This window comes from Blennius ocellaris, assembly GCF_963422515.1.
Source record: "Blennius ocellaris genome assembly, chromosome: 3".
NCBI lineage: Eukaryota > Metazoa > Chordata > Actinopteri > Blenniiformes > Blenniidae > Blennius > Blennius ocellaris.
The window spans coordinates 26,507,956-26,528,099 of record NC_137652.1 but is presented as its reverse complement, the minus strand read 5'-3'; the positions used below and the strand labels follow the sequence as shown (position 1 = coordinate 26,528,099).

General features: G+C 42.7%; 3 protein-coding genes across 3 annotated transcripts; 2 read left to right on the top strand and 1 right to left on the bottom strand.

The window, feature by feature from the left end:
• The first annotated feature begins 436 nt into the window (after positions 1 to 436).
• fgf8b (fibroblast growth factor 8b) lies at positions 437 to 3,915 on the top strand. Its single transcript, XM_080521087.1, has 5 exons — positions 437 to 552; positions 648 to 684; positions 1,329 to 1,509; positions 2,994 to 3,100; positions 3,368 to 3,915. The coding sequence occupies exons 1-5, from the start codon at positions 494 to 496 to the stop codon at positions 3,662 to 3,664; spliced, it is 681 nt and encodes a 226-aa protein (XP_080377213.1). The 5' UTR covers positions 437 to 493; the 3' UTR covers positions 3,665 to 3,915.
• A 1,343-nt stretch (positions 3,916 to 5,258) lies between these two features.
• Positions 5,259 to 9,052, bottom strand: dpcd (deleted in primary ciliary dyskinesia homolog (mouse); the record flags this gene model as incomplete). The annotated part of the gene is made up of 6 exons (XM_080494170.1): positions 5,259 to 6,289; positions 6,534 to 6,636; positions 6,937 to 7,070; positions 7,163 to 7,287; positions 7,386 to 7,466; positions 8,989 to 9,052. The coding sequence occupies 6 exons, from the start codon at positions 9,050 to 9,052 to the stop codon at positions 6,203 to 6,205; spliced, it is 594 nt and encodes a 197-aa protein (XP_080350296.1). The 3' UTR covers positions 5,259 to 6,202.
• Positions 9,053 to 9,619: 567 nt separating this feature from the next.
• poll (polymerase (DNA directed), lambda) lies at positions 9,620 to 18,511 on the top strand. Its single transcript, XM_080494260.1, has 9 exons — positions 9,620 to 9,715; positions 10,173 to 10,316; positions 10,486 to 10,783; positions 11,024 to 11,126; positions 11,223 to 11,606; positions 11,728 to 11,901; positions 12,271 to 12,399; positions 15,821 to 15,989; positions 17,456 to 18,511. The coding sequence occupies exons 2-9, from the start codon at positions 10,202 to 10,204 to the stop codon at positions 17,818 to 17,820; spliced, it is 1,737 nt and encodes a 578-aa protein (XP_080350386.1). The 5' UTR covers positions 9,620 to 9,715; positions 10,173 to 10,201; the 3' UTR covers positions 17,821 to 18,511.
• Positions 18,512 to 20,144: the final 1,633 nt, after the last annotated feature.

Genomic DNA, 20,144 nt, shown 5'->3' with positions numbered 1-20,144 from the left:
GTGAATTAACTTTTTTTTTTTATAAAGACAGTCAGAACTTATTATTAAATCTTTTTTGTTGAAATCCAAAGTGCGCGTCTTACCGCTGATGCGTAAAGATCCGTGCGTAAAACTACAGCTCGTCACCATTGCTGTGTCAAAGCAAGTCAAGGAGGACTCACTTCCACTTTGATGCTTCAGTGGTGAATAACTGACACGAAGACGGCCTGATGGAGGAGCTTTTGGTGACAGCAACGCTTTCTCCGGACTTCAAATTGGATTAGCGCCGCAACGCCTTCAGCGCTTCCAGAACCTTTGTGTGTCCTATCGGCAGAGTGGACAGCGTATCCAGTACCTGGATGGGACCCTGACAGTTTTTGGATCTCTTATTTGCAACGGGTATCACTTTCTATGTGAGAGAAGAGGGGGATAAAAAAACCAAAACTGATCTGAAATCCCCATCAGGAGCAACTTTATTTCCTAAAGCTTCCAGCACCGGATCAGTGGAGTATTCATGAAGCAATATTTGAACTATTACAAGATGAGGCTGAGAACATCGAGGTTAGGTTATCTGTAAGTAAACCATGGAAACATTGTGTAGTACAGTCTATTAAAATCCAGCAAGTTACAGCTGTATACGTTTTGATTTTGTTTTGTTTCTGCTGCAGGTTACTTCAGTTCACAGCGCTTTGCTTTTACGCACAGGTAACTCGCTTTTCTACTTCGTTAAAACGCACACACGCGCGCGCGCGCACACACACACACACACACACACACACACACACACACACACACACACACACACACACGGATTAATTGAAGTGAAACTTTAAAGCAGCCACAAGCGCCCTGCATAACGGCGTTTCGACTTCTCCAAAAGGCTGCAATAACAATGAAAACATTTTATTATGAGTGCTATGGCAATTGGCAACAATTCAAACATCTTGAAAAGAGGTAAGCTCTGGCCTAAAAGGTAATTGTTAAAACATATGTGGACGGAGACCGGCTGAAGTGAGGAAAGGGGGGGGGGGGAAGAAGAAGTCAAGAAGAGGTGAAAGATCATCGGCGTAAAAACAGTCCATCAGAGGCAAATGTCACCCGGAAAGCCATCTCCAAAACCGCAGCACAAATAAACGCTTGCACACAAAACAAGACTGTGTTGTTTTAAATATGACGAATGACACCGGGAGCTCTCGGTCGTGGCCTTTCGGCGCTTCAAGTCTGCTCCACTTGATCATTTTCATGCAGACAATTTATCATTATTATTTATTTATTATTATTTTTATTTTTTTCAATAGTCGAATTTTCAATGTCATATCCCGTGACACGTGTTTCTCATTGTCTGGCAGAACTCTGTGCAGTCCACCCCTAACTTCAAGCACCATGTCACCGAGCAGAGCCGCCTGTCGGACCGGACGAGCCGCAGGCTGACCCGCACCTACCAGCTGTACAGCCGCACCAGCGGGAAACACGTCCAGGTCCTGGCCAACAAGAGGGTCAACGCCAACGGGGACGACGGAGCCGTGCACGGTGAGGACGAGCGAAGCCGACGCGCGGGCACGCGCTGCACGCGCAATTTTACGCACCCGAGTTAATTGATTCGATAATTGCCAAATGAGGGTGCAACTTTTGCGGGAGTTCCCGGTTTGACCTTCCTCGTAAATTATCCCACGCGATAATAAATTCAAAGCTACATTTCACGTGTGATTAACATACAGGCAGTTGACCAAAAGGTCCACATATGTTAATCCATTCACTTTTTATTGTCTCTGAAATGATGAAGCGACTTTATTTCTCGATGCCCGTGCGTTATGGTCAGATCAATCAAACCCCGCTGACAGTTAAAGACCATCGTTTCTCACAGTTCAGTGCGTCTAAACCTCGGGACGGCCGTGTTGAAAAAAGCACAACATGCTGACTGTATATACACGGGAATTGTTTAAATGCAGTGGTGCGCGTTGCTGCGATGAAAAGCAGAATAAATTATGTCGTTTTTGGCAGGCTGTAGGAAAACTCCTGAGCCAGAAGAAACAGTAGTAGCGATTGTAAACATCGTTAGTGGCATCACTGTTGCCATCTTTTATGGCCTTATGCAGATAATTTATTTCTCTGGTGTGTTGGTGGTCTAGAAAGACCTTGACACCTGTTATGAACTTTTTTTTTCTTTATTCTTGCACAGGGAGAGAGAAAAAAAATCCTCCTTGAACTTAAAGCCACCATAATTCCTGTCACCAAAGGATTTGTGTGTGTGTGTGTGTGTGTGTGTGTGTGTCTGGCCATCTTTCCACCACAGCCACCACCATCCATCCACTTCTCAGTGCCTGCTGCCTGCTACTTGGAGGCTGATTTTATGAGGAATTTTCATTGCGTTACAACTCAATGTATGACTCAATTTATAAGGAGCGGTGAAGTCAGCATCTTCACTTTATACCTTCTCCTTTTTTTTCCTCTCCCGAGTGCACTTTTGTCTTTCAAATGTCGCCCCTTCCCAGACCCAGTCATGCACACACTGGCTACACACCCTGAGTGGGTGTCACTCTTGTCACTGGCCCAAATCTGACCGTTGCTCCGTGCTCATGGCCGCGTCCCCGACCGCAGTATTCTCACTCTCCTTTATCCCCAGTCCGAGCTGCATCACAGCACAGCGTTCACAGACACCCCCCCACCCCCTGCCAAAAAAAAAAAAAACAACAACCGCGCTGTGTGAAAAACCACTATCCTCTGTGTTGGATGGCTCCTGTGTTTTCTTGAAGGTGTCTGCTGAATCACAACAAAAACGCCGGAATCCCACGTCACCTTCATGACTGCTCGCTGATTGTTTCAGGCCTGTTTAATGTCATTAAAACACAGCAGGGTTCAGTTTACTGCAGCCCCTTCTCTGCATAAAAAGTACATTCAGTGGGAAAGGAGTGCAGAGCTCATTTATCTCATACAATGTAACATCACCATCTGCATGCCTGCACCGTGTCAAAGCTGTGTCATCTCATTAATTGTGATTTGTTTTGTCTATGCAGCTAAACTGGAAGTGGAGACGGACTCTTTTGGAAGCCGTGTGCGCATTAGAGGAGTTAAGACAGGGTACTACATATGCATGAACAAGAGGGGAAAGCTGATTGGCAAGGTAATCTGGAACTGATCACTTTTCAGACTCTTGTGACATCTTGAAGTTTGTCTGTTCCTTTGGAAATGTTACGGCAGTTTTGCATCTTATGGCGAGTCACTGTCGAGGCAATTTTGAAGTCAGTGCAGATTAGGATTTGCGATGTGGCCGTGCAGCCCTCCTAAGGTTTCAAAGGCCAGTGGATTGTCTGGAAAAATAAAGATGATGTGTCTGCTTCCTGGAGATCACCCAAAATATCTCTTTTCACTCCCACTTCTTGTGTCCCAGCGGAAAGGACGAGGCAAGGACTGCATCTTCACCGAGATCGTTCTGGAAAACAACTACACGGCTCTCCAGAACGCCAAGTACGAGGGCTGGTACATGGCTTTCACACGCAAGGGTCGTCCGCGGAAGGCCTCCCGGACCAAGCAGCACCAGCGAGAGGCCCACTTCATGAAGCGTCTACCCAGGGGGCACTTGCTAACCGAGAGGAGGCCGTTTGATGTCCTTCCTCTCGCCGTCCCCGTGCACCCTCTCAGCAAGCGGACTAAACATTCCCATCAGCAGCGCTCGGGGGGACGCTGACGGCTGAAACCACTGAGGGAGAACTGTGGGATGAACCACTGCGAGAACAAAAAAAAGAAAAAAGAAAAAAAAAAGTGCTCAGAGTCAAATTAACTTTTACAGTCAAGTGCCCGTACACACTTTCTTTTTTTTTTTTTTATTTGCCTCACTTGTGGACTTATTATGTAATTCTTTGTACTGGATTGTATGTAAACCTTGACTATCTAATCTGCTAGTTATTTTCAATTCAGTCGGACTATAGGAAAGATCCTTTCTTATTAAATCAGGGGCATTTCAAGTACTGAGCAGCTCAACAGTAATGTCCCGAATGAAGCCCTTGGATTAGACGTTAGCCAGGTCAGCAACAAAGAATGTTTGAAATGAGTACAGTGAAGCTAGAAATGGCAGCTATCTGTGGTTACGGCGTGCGAGTCTCAGTTGACACGCTATCTTGCCTTTAGGAGGCCATTTTGGAGAATATGTAACCTTTTTTTTTTTTTCTACATATATGAATATATTTTTACTGTAAAAATGTAAATTACATGAAATGATGGAAATATTTATTGTAGAGTGTATATTAAAACCACTAAAGACTCAAGTTGTTCCTCTGTTGTGGTTGTTTCGGGATGGAAACTCGCGTACAATGTTGGTTGCCCCCCCCCCCAAAACTTTTTTTTTTTTTTTTTTCCTCCTTCTTCGTCGAGCAGGAGACCCAGATAACTGAGGGGCAATATCTGTGACAGGCTACTGAATTCAATGTGCTCAGCAAGTGAGACTTGGGCCTGAATGGCCCGAGCTATGCATTAAAAGCGATGAGGTCAGCCCACCATTTTGGCCCAAACAAAGGTTACCACCATGTAGTTGCATTTCTCACGATCGCACACCGTAACCCTCTGATCAAATGGGCCCTTTGTGGAACCTCATATAAAAGGGCATGTTATACAATAGTGGGTTCGAATAATAACACGAGGAGGGGTCAGTTATCAAAAAGAAGCCAGTCACACAGGGAGGGGTAAGGGGCTCGCCGAGAGGGAGCTGAGGGGTTTGCAGAAAAAAAAAAAAAAAAGCATCGGGGCCTGTGTGGCAAACGGTGGCATCGGCTGAAAGAGGGGGAATGGCTGGGAAGAGGCATTCTGCAATGAAAGGGAGGCAGAAAAGAAACCCTCTTCCCAGAAGCAGTTGAGCATGACCATCAGAGGCCAAATGACAGGGGAGGAAGAAGATCCTGCACAGAGGGACTCGGCCGCTCTCACAATGCTCGAGCTGGACGTCCAATTTGTTAGTTGGTGTTTGCTGCCACAGGAATTTGTTTTGACAGCAGCTCCGGCTCTCAAGCCTGCAGAGTATTAAATAAAAACGACCAAAATTAACACTTCACAATCAACGCTTTATTAATTACATGCAAACTAATTCGCAAGTGCTGCTCTATCGAGTTAGAAAGTCTTGTTGTCGTATCTTTTTCTTCTTTTTTATTGTATTTATAAAACATCCTTCACAAGAAGTAACAAAACAACAGGACAGACTTGATTTCCAGTGCCCCCCCCCCCCCCCCCCCCCGATCCCTGTTCTTTCCATTTGGAAGGAGACAAAGCACAATAGTGAGAGAGAACTGCGGCTTCGTCTCTGGTTTTTGCACTTGCTTGCTGGTTTTGGACAAGTGGAAGAAAAAAAAATGCAAAGAATCACGTCGAGAGAAAAAAAAAATCTATATTTAAATGTCTCATTTAAACAGCACTCGTCATTTTTCTGTCTCGGGATTTCTTTCTGGTCAAAGTTTTTTGAGGGTTTTTTTTTTTTTTACTTAATTTGGGGGGAAAAAGAAAATCCCACTTTAATTATTTTTGCTCTTGTAAATTTCAGCGTGTACACAGACATTTCCATGCGTGTAAAATGCAGACATTATAAGGCTCCCTGTTAGATGACAATATCAGAGCAAGTTGAGACAAAGAAGAAAAAAACAAAAAAAGAACAAACAAACAAACTCTGGCTCTATTTGTGTCCGAGGTGCTTTAGCCAAAGACCACAAAGTCAGAGTGACCCTCTGTTGTAATGGGAAACGGTAACACTAGTTTCACTAATGGCTTTCAGGGTGGCCCACAACGTGCACGGAGCATGAGGGTATTCATTTAACACAAATGGGATGTCCTCGGAACTGTGACCTCGGAACCAACAGGGTTGGAGCTTTGTGTGTTTTGAGTGTTTTACAAGAACATCAGTGAAAGTAAAGGTGGTGGGTTATGTGACCCCCGTCAAAATTACTCCACAGTGGGTTTGTTAACAGGAGGAAAGACTGGTGCTAAATTTAAAAATGTTTTTATTTTCGTCAAAAAAAGAGAGAGAGAGAGCAGATTTGTTGTTGTGAAAAGTAAGGGATGATTTACCTGCTTGTAGCAACGATAAATAGCTAAATGAGGACTCACATTTGTCAACAAAGAAAGGCACTGAAAAACCTATCTGACAACAGCAGCATGAAAGAGAGAGGAGAGCTCATTAGTGACTGGAGATTTTCGCCCTTTGCCCTTTAATGCAACCTGGAATCATTCCCTCACTTAGTCAGAATTAACTGGGTATTAAAGTCGACGTCAGTTTCCTCAGCTCCTCCTGCAGCTCCTGCTCAGCGCCGAGGATCTCTTTGGGTTTTGTGTACTGGAAAAGAGGAAAAATATACAAGCTCTGTCAGTGTAATCATGAGTAAATGATTAAAAACAACTCAAAAGAAACTATGGAGCTGCTGCTGTGGAAAATATCCACGACAAATAGTGACGATCTTCTCTTCTTGTCCGTAGCTGTTGTGATTCAATCCTACTGTGGACTGGTTGAGATTCCACATTCATTTTTCCTGACGCGGCTGTATTAAAGCCGACGATTAAAATGTCTCAGAGATACTCACACTGACAATCAAAGTGTTGTTGGCATGAGTGAAGCTGAGAGCAGAGCTGTCCAAAGGCAGCTCACTTCGATCCAGATCAGGAACACTGAACTTCTTATAATACCTGCAGATCCACAGAGAGCAGAGACACACATCCATCACCGAGCTGCACTGTGCAGGGAAAGGCGTTGTAAACACTGCCATCTATAGGCAGGGTGCAAGTACTGCTTGCAACCAATCACACAAACAAACGACAAAGGGGCTCCATGAGGGCAAAAAGGCAGGATTTCTGATGGAGTGTTAAATAAAGCACAAAATAATTATGTCACAAGCATGAAACTGTGCTGTGTTTTGCATGGCCCCTGAAATAGACTCAACTGAATAGGAATTATGAGGGAAAACTAGTATTCTGACGCATACTTACTTTTTGTTTGAGGTCTTTATGACGATGCTTCTCTCAGACGGCTCCACAAAAACACTGAAAACATCCTTGGGGTAGAAAAGGTTGCGAATTCTCCACTGAAAAGTGCTTTTTGTGTCTTTGCGCATAAAAACTGGCTGTGAATGCAAATCAAAAAAATGTTTAAACTATAAATCACTTGATGATTCCAGTGCAGAATAATATACAAGTAAAAAACAAGGGTACCCACATTGGAGGAGCTCTCCTTGATCACATCAGAGTCCGAAGATGAGGCCGAACTTGTCAGTGGCTCCCCAATCTCCATCTGCCACTGGCCCTGAGCGCCAAGTGGGCTTTTATGGCGCCACTTTCGTACTGAAAATGCACCGATTTTTTTTAAACGTTCTCAAGGACACAAACTAAGATGATTTTCACATCAATGAGTTTCGTACACAAGCTGATCCGATGTTTACCTATGAGCTCTTCTGTCTTTAAGTCGTACTCCTCTGCCATTTCTTTTCCATCTTTAAAGAGGTAGTGGACCTTCCTCTTACCTGGAGGTGGAAATTAGAAACACACCAGCTTCCAGTAAGAACACAAAGAACACAAGACTGTCTTTTTGATTCATCACAGGCATAAAAATGGCATTACTGTATAATGAACTCTGAATGCGAGAGTTGTTCTGACAGTAGGACGTTAAATGTGTTTATCAGATCTTGTGTAAGGTATGGAGTCGACTTGGCTCCTCGGTCTGATCACTGATTGGAAGAGTGGGGAAGTCTACCGGTACTCTTAAAGAGAGAAAAGAAAAGACACAACCTTCAAACTTACACATAAACACAGTCACATTGTGTGAAATTGATTTGTGGTGATAGATTTCAGGTTTGCCAATTTAGGAATGGTTGGATTTACGTGGCATTTAATGCTGGTAGTAATTAGAATATCTGTGGGTCTACACAAGAAACAAAATGTACCGTAAGGTGGGAAATGTGTCAGTAATACAGATTTATCGAGGAAATAGTTTAGCGTTGTTCTGGCTTGGACTTGCTTTGTAGTCTGTCCTGGTGGCATGTGTTGTGGAAGCACGTTTGAATTCATTCTGTGGCAAAAAAACACCATCTGGAAAGAAAAAAAAAAAACCTATGCAGCACTAACTTGCTGTGACGACCCCTGCAAAGGACTTTTTGTGTCAAACACACTTTTCCATGTGTGTTTTAAAGTGGGTGATGGGATTGATGCATAATAAAATTACTGCCAGCTATTGTTTTTTTGGTTTTGGTTGTGATTTTCGGGTCTGCTTTAGTGACTCCACCCAGCCTTGCAGGGCATGGAGAAAAACATCAGACAGCATGTCATATGCTGGAAAACGGCTTTGCTCTCTTTCTGTTTTATTTAATTCAAGTTGTTAAATTCTAATCACTTAAACAAGGCAATCTGTAGTGGGTATTCCAAAACCTCTTGTCACATGGAGAACTTATGTTTCGCCATGTATGTGGGAATTTAATACAGTGGTTTTTGAAAGTCTGGGAATACAATTGAGACTGTTCTGTCTGTTAATGTACCACCCTTGGTTGTATCAATACAGTACGCAATCAATTCCCTTTCAAATAAATCTGAATATATGTAATTGTGTATAATGAGCCATGCATTTCTAAGTCAGAGCTTCATTCAATTCTGGATTTATAGTCAAGGCCTACTACACTTGAGTAAATTACTGACGGAAATCATTTAGTTCGCAGTTCATAAGACCTCATAATGCAACAACATGCAACAAGCCTCAATTCTTTCATTCACGAGAGCAATATTTAAACACCGAGAGAGCGAGAGATATGATCATAAAGAACATTTAAAATACGGACGAAAAAAATCGGAACAACACAACACGTGCTGTCACAACTCAAATTGTACTTTTATATCGTATTTGTGTGTGTTTCAACATTATATGTGCCTAGCAACAACTTTAGCTCCAAAGCTAACTACTAAACTCAGTTAATCGAGCTCTTTATTTTACACAAACTGATTCCCAATGAGATGATGCATTAAGTTTCTGAAGCAGTTCGTCTTACTTTCACTCACCATCGTGTGTTATAGACGTTTTCTTGGCTGATTTCAGGACTTCCATCCAGCTGAGCCCAGCCATGTTTCCAAACGCTGAGCCACTTCCGGACACGACCGGTAACCACGGCAACAGTATACTTACACAACGTAAATAACAATGTATTTATTTAATTGGTAAATCATTATCGATATATTTAGTATTTAGCTTTTAACCAAATATATAAAATCGAAATCTATTTTGAACACATTACTTAAAAGAAAATTGCCTTTTTGCCCCGGAAGTAGAACTGAGTGTCTCCCTTTATTAGTTCCGGAACGAATGGTTCCTTTTAAGAAGGGGTAAGATTCAAAATATGTATTTAATTTAAATGGTTTTGACTTGTATTTTCCATTATTTATACAACTTACCGGTTATTATTTTGGCTGAGCATATGTGCTGCTTGGAAAAATCTCTCTACTCTATAAATACGGCCTATATGCTGTAACTATAACTTCCACTAACATGAAGCTAACGCTGTTTCCCTGCATTGTGGAATTATAGATTTGATTTAAACATTATCTCCTGAATAGGATGTCTGCACAAGCCTCACCTGTTGTATTAAACCTGTGTACAATCTTATGTCATGATGTATTAATAATGCGGTATTTTTCAACGTCGTTACTTTTCCCTGCCTGTTGTTGTGACCACAACCTGAACAAGTTAAAATGGATTTAATCACGTTGCAAAGACATAAATGATCAAAAGGTATGTCTTATTGGACGCTATGGCTGTAGACGCCACACAATAACAGTATCCTACCAAATATGATTCAAGTGTTTACATTTTTACGCCTTACAGGATAGTTTCAACATACACAGTCACATAATCACATGTTTTATTTATAGGTCTTGGTGTAGTGCTGTAGTCCTTGTACAACATAATCTTGTTAACTTGTTTGATTAAAATAAAATAAAAAGTTTAAATAAGTATTGTTTTTCACTTGCAAGTGGTAGCATCCATCATGAAAACCAAACTGCACAAGGATTATTTCCACTGTTTATATTCAGGTCATTGCAGGTTACCTTGTTGTGTAAACATGTACACAACTTCTGGACAACATACAGAAAATGAATCAAGCACAATTAATGATGTATTTTTGACATCACTGAGTTCTGGGTTTCCTGATTGAGCTTACATTTGTTGATTCTCTTTCTTCCCACAGGCCACCAGCTCCACTTCCACACATTCAGCATGGAGCCTCGTCACGGGATCATGAAAGCCTTCCCTAAAGTTAAACGGGCCAAAGTGCTGCCGGGAAAGGATGCGCCCCCAATAAAGAAGAAACCTCAAGAGTGTGACCTCACAGGTGAGTTATTGTATGTTTCTATATTAGAATAAATAAAGGCAGAATAAGGACATGTGATGATATGGTAGATTCGTACTGGACAATGTGCTTTTTTTTTTTTTTTTTTAATTCATTGAATGGTGAGTTCATGCCATTATTTAACAGTGGCCAATTGATTTTGTTCCCCCAGGAGACATTTTTAATGGAGTCACTGTGTACCTGGTGCCAGCTGGAGTAGGAAATGCTCGATGCCAAATCTTCCATAAACAAATACAGCAGAACGGAGGACAGACAGAGTCTTCGCTGTGTCCCAGTGTCACTCATGTTGTTGTGGATGACAACATGGACCAAGAGAGGGCTCTGCGCTTGCTCAAAGTGGATTGTATGCCCTCTGCAGTCGAACTGGTAAAGTGCAGCTGGTTGAGCTCCTGCATCAGTGAGAAACAACTGCTGGATGTGTCCAGCTACAGCCTCCTTTTACCCAATAGGTTTGTGATCTTAAAGGGTTTTTCTTTTTTTTTTTTTAGCATGTTGATACATAAAAAATATTGCTTTGTGTATATCTCTCTCACCATTATCTCAGTTTCTTTTAGGGCACGGTTTACTATAATTGTAGAACAAGCAATAGAGGAAATGTAATTTACAGCTTATAGCTCAAATGTATTCCTTCTCAATGCTCATCATGTTTTCAGATTAATGACACTTTGAATGTTTTTTTTTTCTGTTAGGGACTCTGAAACGAAGAGTGAAGATATTAAAGGAGAGCTTCTAAACATGCCACCTGCTCACGAAGCATTTGCAGAGCCAGCCGATGGGAAGACCACGAGCACGGTAACTCTTCCATGACTGTGGAGAAAACATTCTGAAACTTTCACTCAAGAATCATTTAGTCCATTTTGGCACTGAACTTATAAAAAACCTTCTCAGACGATCCCGGACAGCAATGGAGAAGTGCCAATAGAGGAAGATGGAGTCTCTCAGAAAGATTTGGAAGCTCTCATCTCTGGCCAGCACCCCAAAGAGGAGGAGGAGGAGAAGGAGGAGAAGGAGGAGGAAGAGGAGGCACCTGGGCCGAGCCACGAGTCCGGTCCAAACGCTGCTGCTGCTGCTGCTCAGGCTCCCATCTCAGGGAAGTGGGTCTGTGCCCAGTCCTCTCAATCCAAAACTAATAACTTTAACAAGCACATCACAGACAAACTGGAAGTGCTGGCCAAGGCGTACACACACCAGGGAGACAAGTGGAGGGCACTGGGCTACTCCAAGGCTGTCAACGCGCTGAAGAGTTACCACAAGCCCATTACATCATATCAGGTAACCCAGTGCAGACGCTTTACAGTGTGAAGTGGATGGTGCTGACGCTACGCATGGTCTCGACGTGTGTTGGAATCTGGAGAATGCACACTGTACTCACGTTATTCACGACGGTTTTCAGGAAGCCTGTCAAATCCCCGGGATAGGGAAACGTATGGCCGACAAAATTGATGAGATCATGGAGAGCGGCCACCTGCGGAAGCTCGATCACATCGGAGAGGCGGTACCAGTTCTGGAGCTGTTCACCAACATCTGGGGTGCAGGAAATAAGACGGCACAGCTGTGGTATCAACAGGTGAACGATAACCCCCCCCCAGACCTTTAGCTTGTCAATCACAACAGTGGGTTTAAGAACGGGTAACATCACTCTGCCTCTTCATGCAAACTCAGATAGGTTTGATTATATTAAGATCACAGCTCACGTCACCTCCAGAACACCTTCATTTTCTTTACCCTAAACGTTGTTACTTTCCTCAGCTGTTTAATTTAGATAGTTGTCAGTCGAAAACGTGTGACCCCCCCCCCCCCCCCCCCACTGGTAGTATTTACCGTCATCATGGTTGAGTTGATCAAATACAATCAAATTGAAAACCTTGGAATTGATACACAATTTATTCAAGATTTCTTAATTGTCTGTTTTTTGTTTTGTTTTTTTTTTAAATAGGGATTTCGCACTTTGGAGGACATCCGGGCAAAAGCCCACCTGAGCAACACTCAGAAAATCGGACTCAAGCACTACGATGACTTTCTTGATCGAATGCCAAGAGAAGAGGCAGGAGCCATTGAGAAAGTGGTAACGTTTCCCCATTCGTCTCCTGCATGTGCTTGGCTTGAGGCTCTAATCCCGAGGTTGTGGCTTCGCTGCCTCGGTGTTCTCCTTCCCTGACGCAAAACAGCTTGGCACAAACATGCTCCGTAAGTGAATATCTGGATCATGTGCCAGTGATGATGACTTGAGTGTCTTTTCCTTTAATCATCGCTTCAGTATTCAGTGAAGTTTACACAGAGGTGAGATATAAGCCCCCCCCCCCCTCCCCCCACCACCACCACCACTTTGGACTCTCAGAAATGTGGAAAGAGAATGACTGAAGTTGGAAAACGTTTGTGTCAGCTTTCCTCTCCTGCCTGATGATGGAGGAACCAGACTCTATGCTCACAAAGTGGGGCGTCCCAGTGGGGAAAAGTAACTCCTGAGAGTCGCTGCATCTTAAGTCGGCCAGATACCTGTTCAGTCCAGAGCGTTTAGTACAACACTAGTTGTTTTCGTATTGTATTACTTGGATTTTCTTTTTCCTCCAAAGCTGCCAGATAGAGAGAGCTCATGAGATAGATGACTAAAGCATGTGTGCGCTCCCTCAGGCTTGTCAAAATAATATGTGATGCCTCAGCACGACTACCTCCCAGTTTTTGGCAGGGAGCCGCTACGAGCTCAGTCGTTCGCCGGGGGGGGGGCACAAAATAAGAATTGTTCTCTTCTGTGACTGAAAAGCCAAATACTTAAAAAGAAAACGAGCCAAAACATGTCAACATTAAGTAACGTCAAGTTTTTGTAGTGAGGAGCATTGTATATAAGATTTATAGATAATATTAGTGTCGCAATATTATTTTATTGACCCGGGCTGAGAAATCGCATAAATGACAAGCAGCCATAAGAACACAGAAATTTTGTCATTATTCACAACGACACAGGATAAATTGAAACGCAAAAACTTTATGTGCATGAATGTTGGAAAGAGTTTTTAACATCTTTTCTATATTTCATCATGTACAGTGCTTGTAAATGTAATGTATTAGTTTCTCATAAACTTTAATGACATTATTTTAAACATTAACGTGCGACTGATCAGACCTGCCAGCTCTCACCCAATGACCACTCTTAAAATGACTGAATGTGATGTTGGTTATTTATTTATTTACTTATTGCGTTGCATCTAATTGAGACACCCTGGGCGAGTTGGAAGTCCATAACATGGCAAAGACTGGGAAGCTGTAGAGTCACCACATAACGGACCACCTCGGAGAGCTTACGCCCCATCATGCAGCACAGTTTTGTCTCACTGAGCAGTCGTTTATGTCGTATTTATGCCAGATTTCCTCATCTCCCTTGTGGGGTGCCACAGGGATCTGTTCTCGGCCCTGTTCTAGTTTCCTTGTATCTGCTACCTCTGGGATCAATTATAAGAAAACACAATCTGTCTTTTCACCTCTATGCTGATGACCTGCAAATATATTTACCCATGAGACCCAACGAAAGCACTGCTCTTACAAGGCTAATGGATTGTTTTACTGATGTAAAGCAGTGGTTGGCGCACAACTTTCTGCATTTAAATGACATGAAAACAGAATGCATTTTGTTTGGCACATCACCTATGGCGAATGTTTTTAAAACACACTCTGGTGCTCTGGCCCCATATTTATACCACTTGTTAAAAATCTTGGGGTAACGCTCGACAACGGTCTTAACTTTGATAAATAGATTAGTTCTGTGGTCAAAGCTTTTATCAGCTCCGTCTCCTGGCCAAAGTGAAGCCGTTCCTGAATCAACAGGATCTTAAGAAGGCGATACATGCTTTTATTAGCTCAAGACTGGACTGTAATGCCCTCTATGTCGTCCTCAGCCAGTCTTCCCTCTATGTCGGCCTCAGCCAGTCTTCCCTTTATGTCGTCCTCAGCCAGTCTTCCCTTTATGTCGGCCTCAGCCAGTCTTCCCTTTATGTCGTCCTCAGCCAGTCTTCCCTCTATGTCGGCCTCAGCCAGTCTTCCCTTTATGTCGTCCTCAGCCAGTCTTCCCTTTATGTCGTCCTCAGCCAGTCTTTCCTTTATGTCGTCCTCAGCCAGTCTTCCATTTCACGTCTTCAGCTAGTGCAGAACGTCGCTGCCAGATTTTTAACAAACTCATCCAGACGTGAACACATTCCCCTGTGCTGTCGTCTCTCCACTGGCTTCCAGTTCGTTTCAGAATTGATTTTAAACTTCTGTTGTTTGTTTTTAATGCCATCACTGGCCTGGGTCCCTCTTGCCTGATATGTTAACTCTAGTGACCCTGGCAGGACTCTGGTTCTTCAGCTCAGCTTCTTCTAGACGTTCCAAGGTGGAGATACAAACAGTGGGGTGTTGCTGCTCCCAGACTGTGGAACAAACTTCCCCCCCCGACATTCACACCACCACTGATCTCTGCCTTTTTAAATCAAAGCTGAAAACTCACTTTTTTAAGTTGGCTTTTAACTCTGTCCAGGGCAGAGTATTTATCCTGTATGCTCTGTTTTTATGAATCTCTGGAAGCTTCACCAACCTGCAGCACCGTCACTCCTCCACCAGTCAGCACCTGTGTTTTATTTATTGTTTTTATGTATTATTCTCGTATTTATTTCTTAATGTATTGGGATTTTTTATATATATAGCTTTGTTGTAAAGCACTTTGGATACCACTGGGTGATTGTAAAGGGCTATAGAAATAAAGTTTGACTGATTGATTGAGTGATCTTTTTCACCTCATCAGGGCGCAATTGCTTAACATCTGTTGAGATCAACACACAATGAAAAACCAAAAGCTTAACAAGACGCGGAGAAAGGCAGAGTGCTGCTGTTTGAAGCACTGAGCTAAACAATATTCAGTCATAAATAGTTTTATTAAAGAAATGTAAACCACAAAATTATCCATTTCATAGTAGATCTTCTCATGGAGTCTGCAACAGTTTTTTTTGTTTTTTTTAAACTTTGAATAAACTTTTTCATGACTGTTGTAAGTTTAACCATACTCTTGTTTCTTTTTCTCACAATTTCTTTTTGACAATTAAAATAAAATAAAATATCCTGCTGTTAAAAGGCGTCCCTCGGGGACGATCACCCCCACACTTCAGGAACCACCGAGTTATTCTCACGAAACCCAACACATTATCACTTAACCTGAAACTTTGGAGGATTTAATGTCAGACGCACGTCATGCACTTGATCTGAATCTGAGTTTGAACATAGATCATGAATATTCATGCAGACAGAACTGAAACTTGATCAAACAAACCCGCTAATAAAAAGTAGCAAACCAAAACTTCTATGAATCTCCAGACAGGGAAGGATTCAACGATATTTATCAGTACAAGTAGTGGATGTATTATTTGAAAGAAAAAGCTGTTACTTGGTTGGTTTTGTTACTGTTGAGAGGGACGTTGACCTCCGTTTGTGTCTTTCCGTCTTTGTTTCTTGAACATTGGCAGGTGAGGGAAGCGACACTCGCCCTGGACCCGGGCCTGGTGGCGGTTGCCTGTGGCTCCTACCGTCGGGGAAAGGCCACATGTGGAGACGTCGACGTGCTCATATCGCACCCTGACGGCAAGTCCCACAAGGGCATCTTCGGCAAAATCTTGCAGAGCCTCCATGACAGCGGTAAGTAAACTCGTAGGGTGCATCCAAATAGTCCGTCCTATCTCCTTTCCTGTCTATTTTTCCTGAACCCTGAAAATGTTCAAGTGGCGGCCATGATAAGGAGCATTCCAATTCTCACTAAGCTAAGGAAAGGAGGCTCAATGCTTCCTTTATAACCTCCTCTGGCCTAGGAACCACTCATGCATCCTTTATCAAAGGAGACGAGCTCATGCTGCCCCACAATTCCTTGCGACAACATTTAAAGCGTTAAAGCGTTTAAAACATCCGAGCGTTCAGGGGAACTCAGGATGACTCGATGCACATCGTGTCAAGTTACCAAAGCAATAACCTGCCTTCAACAACTTTGAATAATCTGAAACCCAGATTCAAACTAGGAATGTTACGGATGTTGTAAAACAAACACAGCATAGTAAACGTTTTTGTACAGCCTGTTCTGTTTGACTGGTTATTTATTCACAGGGCAGCCGTTTCACTTTAGTTGCTCATAGCCTGGAGCCTCTTTTCCTTTGACTTCATTTCAAACTTTGTGATATTTGTGATTGTATCAGTGGTTGGAGGCACTGAGGAAAGTGTGAGAAATGCACTTTTTGTAGTTTGTTTTCAAATTTGGAGTTTTTTTCACCACGGCAGACGTCACTAACCTGCGCCGCCGTCAGATTATTATTATTACGTCTCGTGGTGGAAGTGTGGTCTGATTGTCACAACAACGTGATCGCCTTTCCCCAACTCCTTGAGGAAGCCTCCTAATGCCTTTCCTTGACCCCCGTGACATCATCCACGGGGGGAAGGGAGGGGGTCTCAGGTCGAGGCCATGTTCTTCCAGGATGCCAAAAAATATTTGTTTTATTCAATTCAGTTTTATTATTTCAAGGCAATTAACAACAATTCCAGCAAGAAACCTGCAGAACCAGACCCCGGGGAGGAGACTTTCTGCAGACACTTACCACAAAAGAGAGACAAAATGTTAGTGACACGTAGCAGTGAGATATGGTGCGTGAAATGGAAAAGAAGATCGGTGTCGGTCTCCCAGCAGTCGAAACCTGCAGCGGTCGAAACGTATCACAGCTTCACTAGAAAATGGTCCAGGGTTTCCTGAATCAGTCCGGACTGTAAACTTTATTCGATAGAGAAGTGTTGAGCTGAACCTTCAAAGAAAGAGACTGTGTCAGCCTCTTTAACTGAAACTGGGAGCTGCTTCCACATGAGAGGAGCCTCATAGCTGAAAGTTCTGCTTCCCGTTCTATTTTTAGAAAACCAGGGAACCTCCAGTAAGCAGCACCATAGTTTAAAAGGAGGATTTTAAATTCAATTCTAGATTTAACAGGAAGCGAATGGAGAGAAGCTGGTCTTGGAGTGATGTGACTCCATTGAAGACGTCTTAAGCAGTTGTTCAGACACCCCAATAATAGAGAATCACAATCATCTCCTCTGAAAGAAACAAATCAAATGATTATTTTATTTGAAAGGGTTTTTGACGGACGACCTGGTGAGCCACGAGGAGAACGGCGAACAGAAGAAGTACATGGGCGTGTGCCGGCTGCCGGGACCGGGCCGCCGCCGCCACCGCAGGCTGGACATCATCGTCGTGCCCTACAGCGAGTTCGCCTGCGCTCTCACGTACTTCACCGGGTCGGCGCACTTCAACCGCTCCATGAGAGCCCTGGCGAAGACCAAACGAATGAGCCTGTCCGAGCACTCGCTGAACAAGGACGTGGTCCGTCAAGGCAGCGTGAAGATGCACGGCGGGACGGCACTGACGACACTGACGGAGAAGGACGTCTTCAGCCTGCTGGGTATCCCGTACAGACTCCCCAATGAAAGGGACTGGTGAACACCACAAGGCCTTAACGTAATCTATTACTTTTAACGATCGCTCACTGCTAAAAGGCTCATTGCACCGAATCTGGATTTTAAATGTTTGCTGGTTAAAGGGAAGTTTTAAGTTTTAGGGGCAATAAAGTGTGAAGAGTTCAGCCTGGTGCGGGGGGAAAAAAGAATCCTGCAAAGTAAAACAGTTTTAAAGGCAAAAGGTGATCAAAGCTTTCACTTTTTTTTAATTCAGACTTCTGTCCATTTGTTTAGTGTTTCGCTGCTTGATAAAAACAACTTTGTTTACTTTGTTCCTCCTTGAGATATCTACCTTTGTAACCTCCGCTGCTCCCTCGACATCAATACGAAACGTCTTGAACTCTGTAAAAACAACACTACATTGCAGATGTCCTTCTTCATCTCTGTGCTGCGAGGCTGCAGGGAGAAAGTACAGTGGCAGATATTGCAAAACCTCAATAATGGATTCAAAATAACATGCAAGGATGCATCCCACTGTATGAATGAAATGGATTTTTAATCTTTTATAGCACTCTGATATACACCGATGTTATTTATATGTAATAAGAGCTGATGAAATGTGTAAAAATCAATCAAATCTTCTGAATGTCTCAAAATCAGGCAAATTTATTTATCTGTCAAATGCTATGGAATCCTACATTTACAAACTATTTTTGCACATGTGATATGTGATGATGCGCAAGACCTTTCAGTATATTTTATGAAAGATGGATAATGATAATAAAATGTAATCAATGATTGTGTTGTGTTTTTTTTTAATTCATTGTTCATAACTTATTTTTTGATGTTGGAGTTTGAATATAGAACTTTCTATCTGGAGCCTGCATGACCTTTTCTGCAGGTAGTCGGTTATTCAGTATCAACCAGACAAAAGAACAATGAGGATATTTGATTCGTGCGTCCAGCGACTCCCAACTGACGACGTGATTTTGTTTCCGGGGGACAATATTTTGTGACGGAACAAAAGTGGGATCAAACGACGGACGGCAGAGCAAATACATCACGTTATGAAATAAAACCTCGTGATAATTTCAACACGGTGATTCACATTTCTGATTTCCGTAAACACGTAACGACTTTTTTCACAATCATCGCGCAGCAGATTTTTACTTCCGTTTTATTAAACTGTCCCATAATGAAAATGGTCCGTCAGAAAATATTGTCCCCTGGAATGTTCAGACGAACGCAATATATCACTGGTGATTTAAATGCTGCAGTTATTCAATCTTTAGCCAAACTTAACAAACCACTACACACATTTTTGTATGTTAATAAACACACGTTGATCCTCAAATCTGATTTTTGCTTCATTTAATATTTTTCTTGCATTGCCAATATTTTATGTTGCTGATGAGATTAGTGACTAGTGACGTCATGTGAACGGTTATGAGTTCCAGACGAGAAGAGAGTTCAAACATAGGTATTGACTCTCGACCAGTCTTGGTGCTTCTGCTCTCGCCGGCTGAAAGTATTTCTGCGGCTCCTGTATTGGTAAAGACTGCCACCGTGGAGCGATGACAACACATTGCCAGCACACACTCTGACACACAAAGACAATTTGATTTAGATTTTTTTTCTTTACTTTGTGTTGTGTGGGAAATGGGTCCAATGGCTCTTTGCGTGTTGAAGGTTGACGACCCCTGTCCTAGAATATCCAGTGTTTGGATCAGGGATGTCAAACATAAGTCCCATGGCAAGAGGCTCCTATCTGGCCAAACCACCAAGCAAATTGTGAATACTTCAACAAAAATGTATTTCTTAAGTCGCCAAAGTTGTTTCTTGACGCTTCACTGTATTTACACAAGAATGTATCAATACATCTGGCTTCGCGTTAGGATTGTCGTCATTTTCACAACTAGTTGTGAAATGTTTTGCAAACACGTAGACTTTATCAAAACCTCTACCCACGACAAAGGAAAACATTCAGATTTAGAGGTTATTGCGGAACTATTTGATCAATTTGGCCCATTGAAGATGCAATTTGGTTGTATGTGGCCCCTAAACCAAAAAGAGTTTTAGTTTTTGTTAAAATGGTTTGAAATTTGTCAATAAAGCTTGGGAAACTTTTTTTTTTCTTTGTTTACTTGAGTTTTCTTTAAAGGACATGTTTTTATCTGCAGCTGAAAACAAGTGGAGCGCTCCCACAGTATTTTTACTTGAGTACATTCTTCCTGGCTCTTGTTTCTTCCAGCATGTGTTCCCGTGTAATTGAGAAGGGGACTCCGCTCGCGACGATAACACGGCCATGCAGCGCAAGACGCACCGGCCGCTGATTGGTCCGTGTCCTCACGGCCGCCCGCGGCTCGT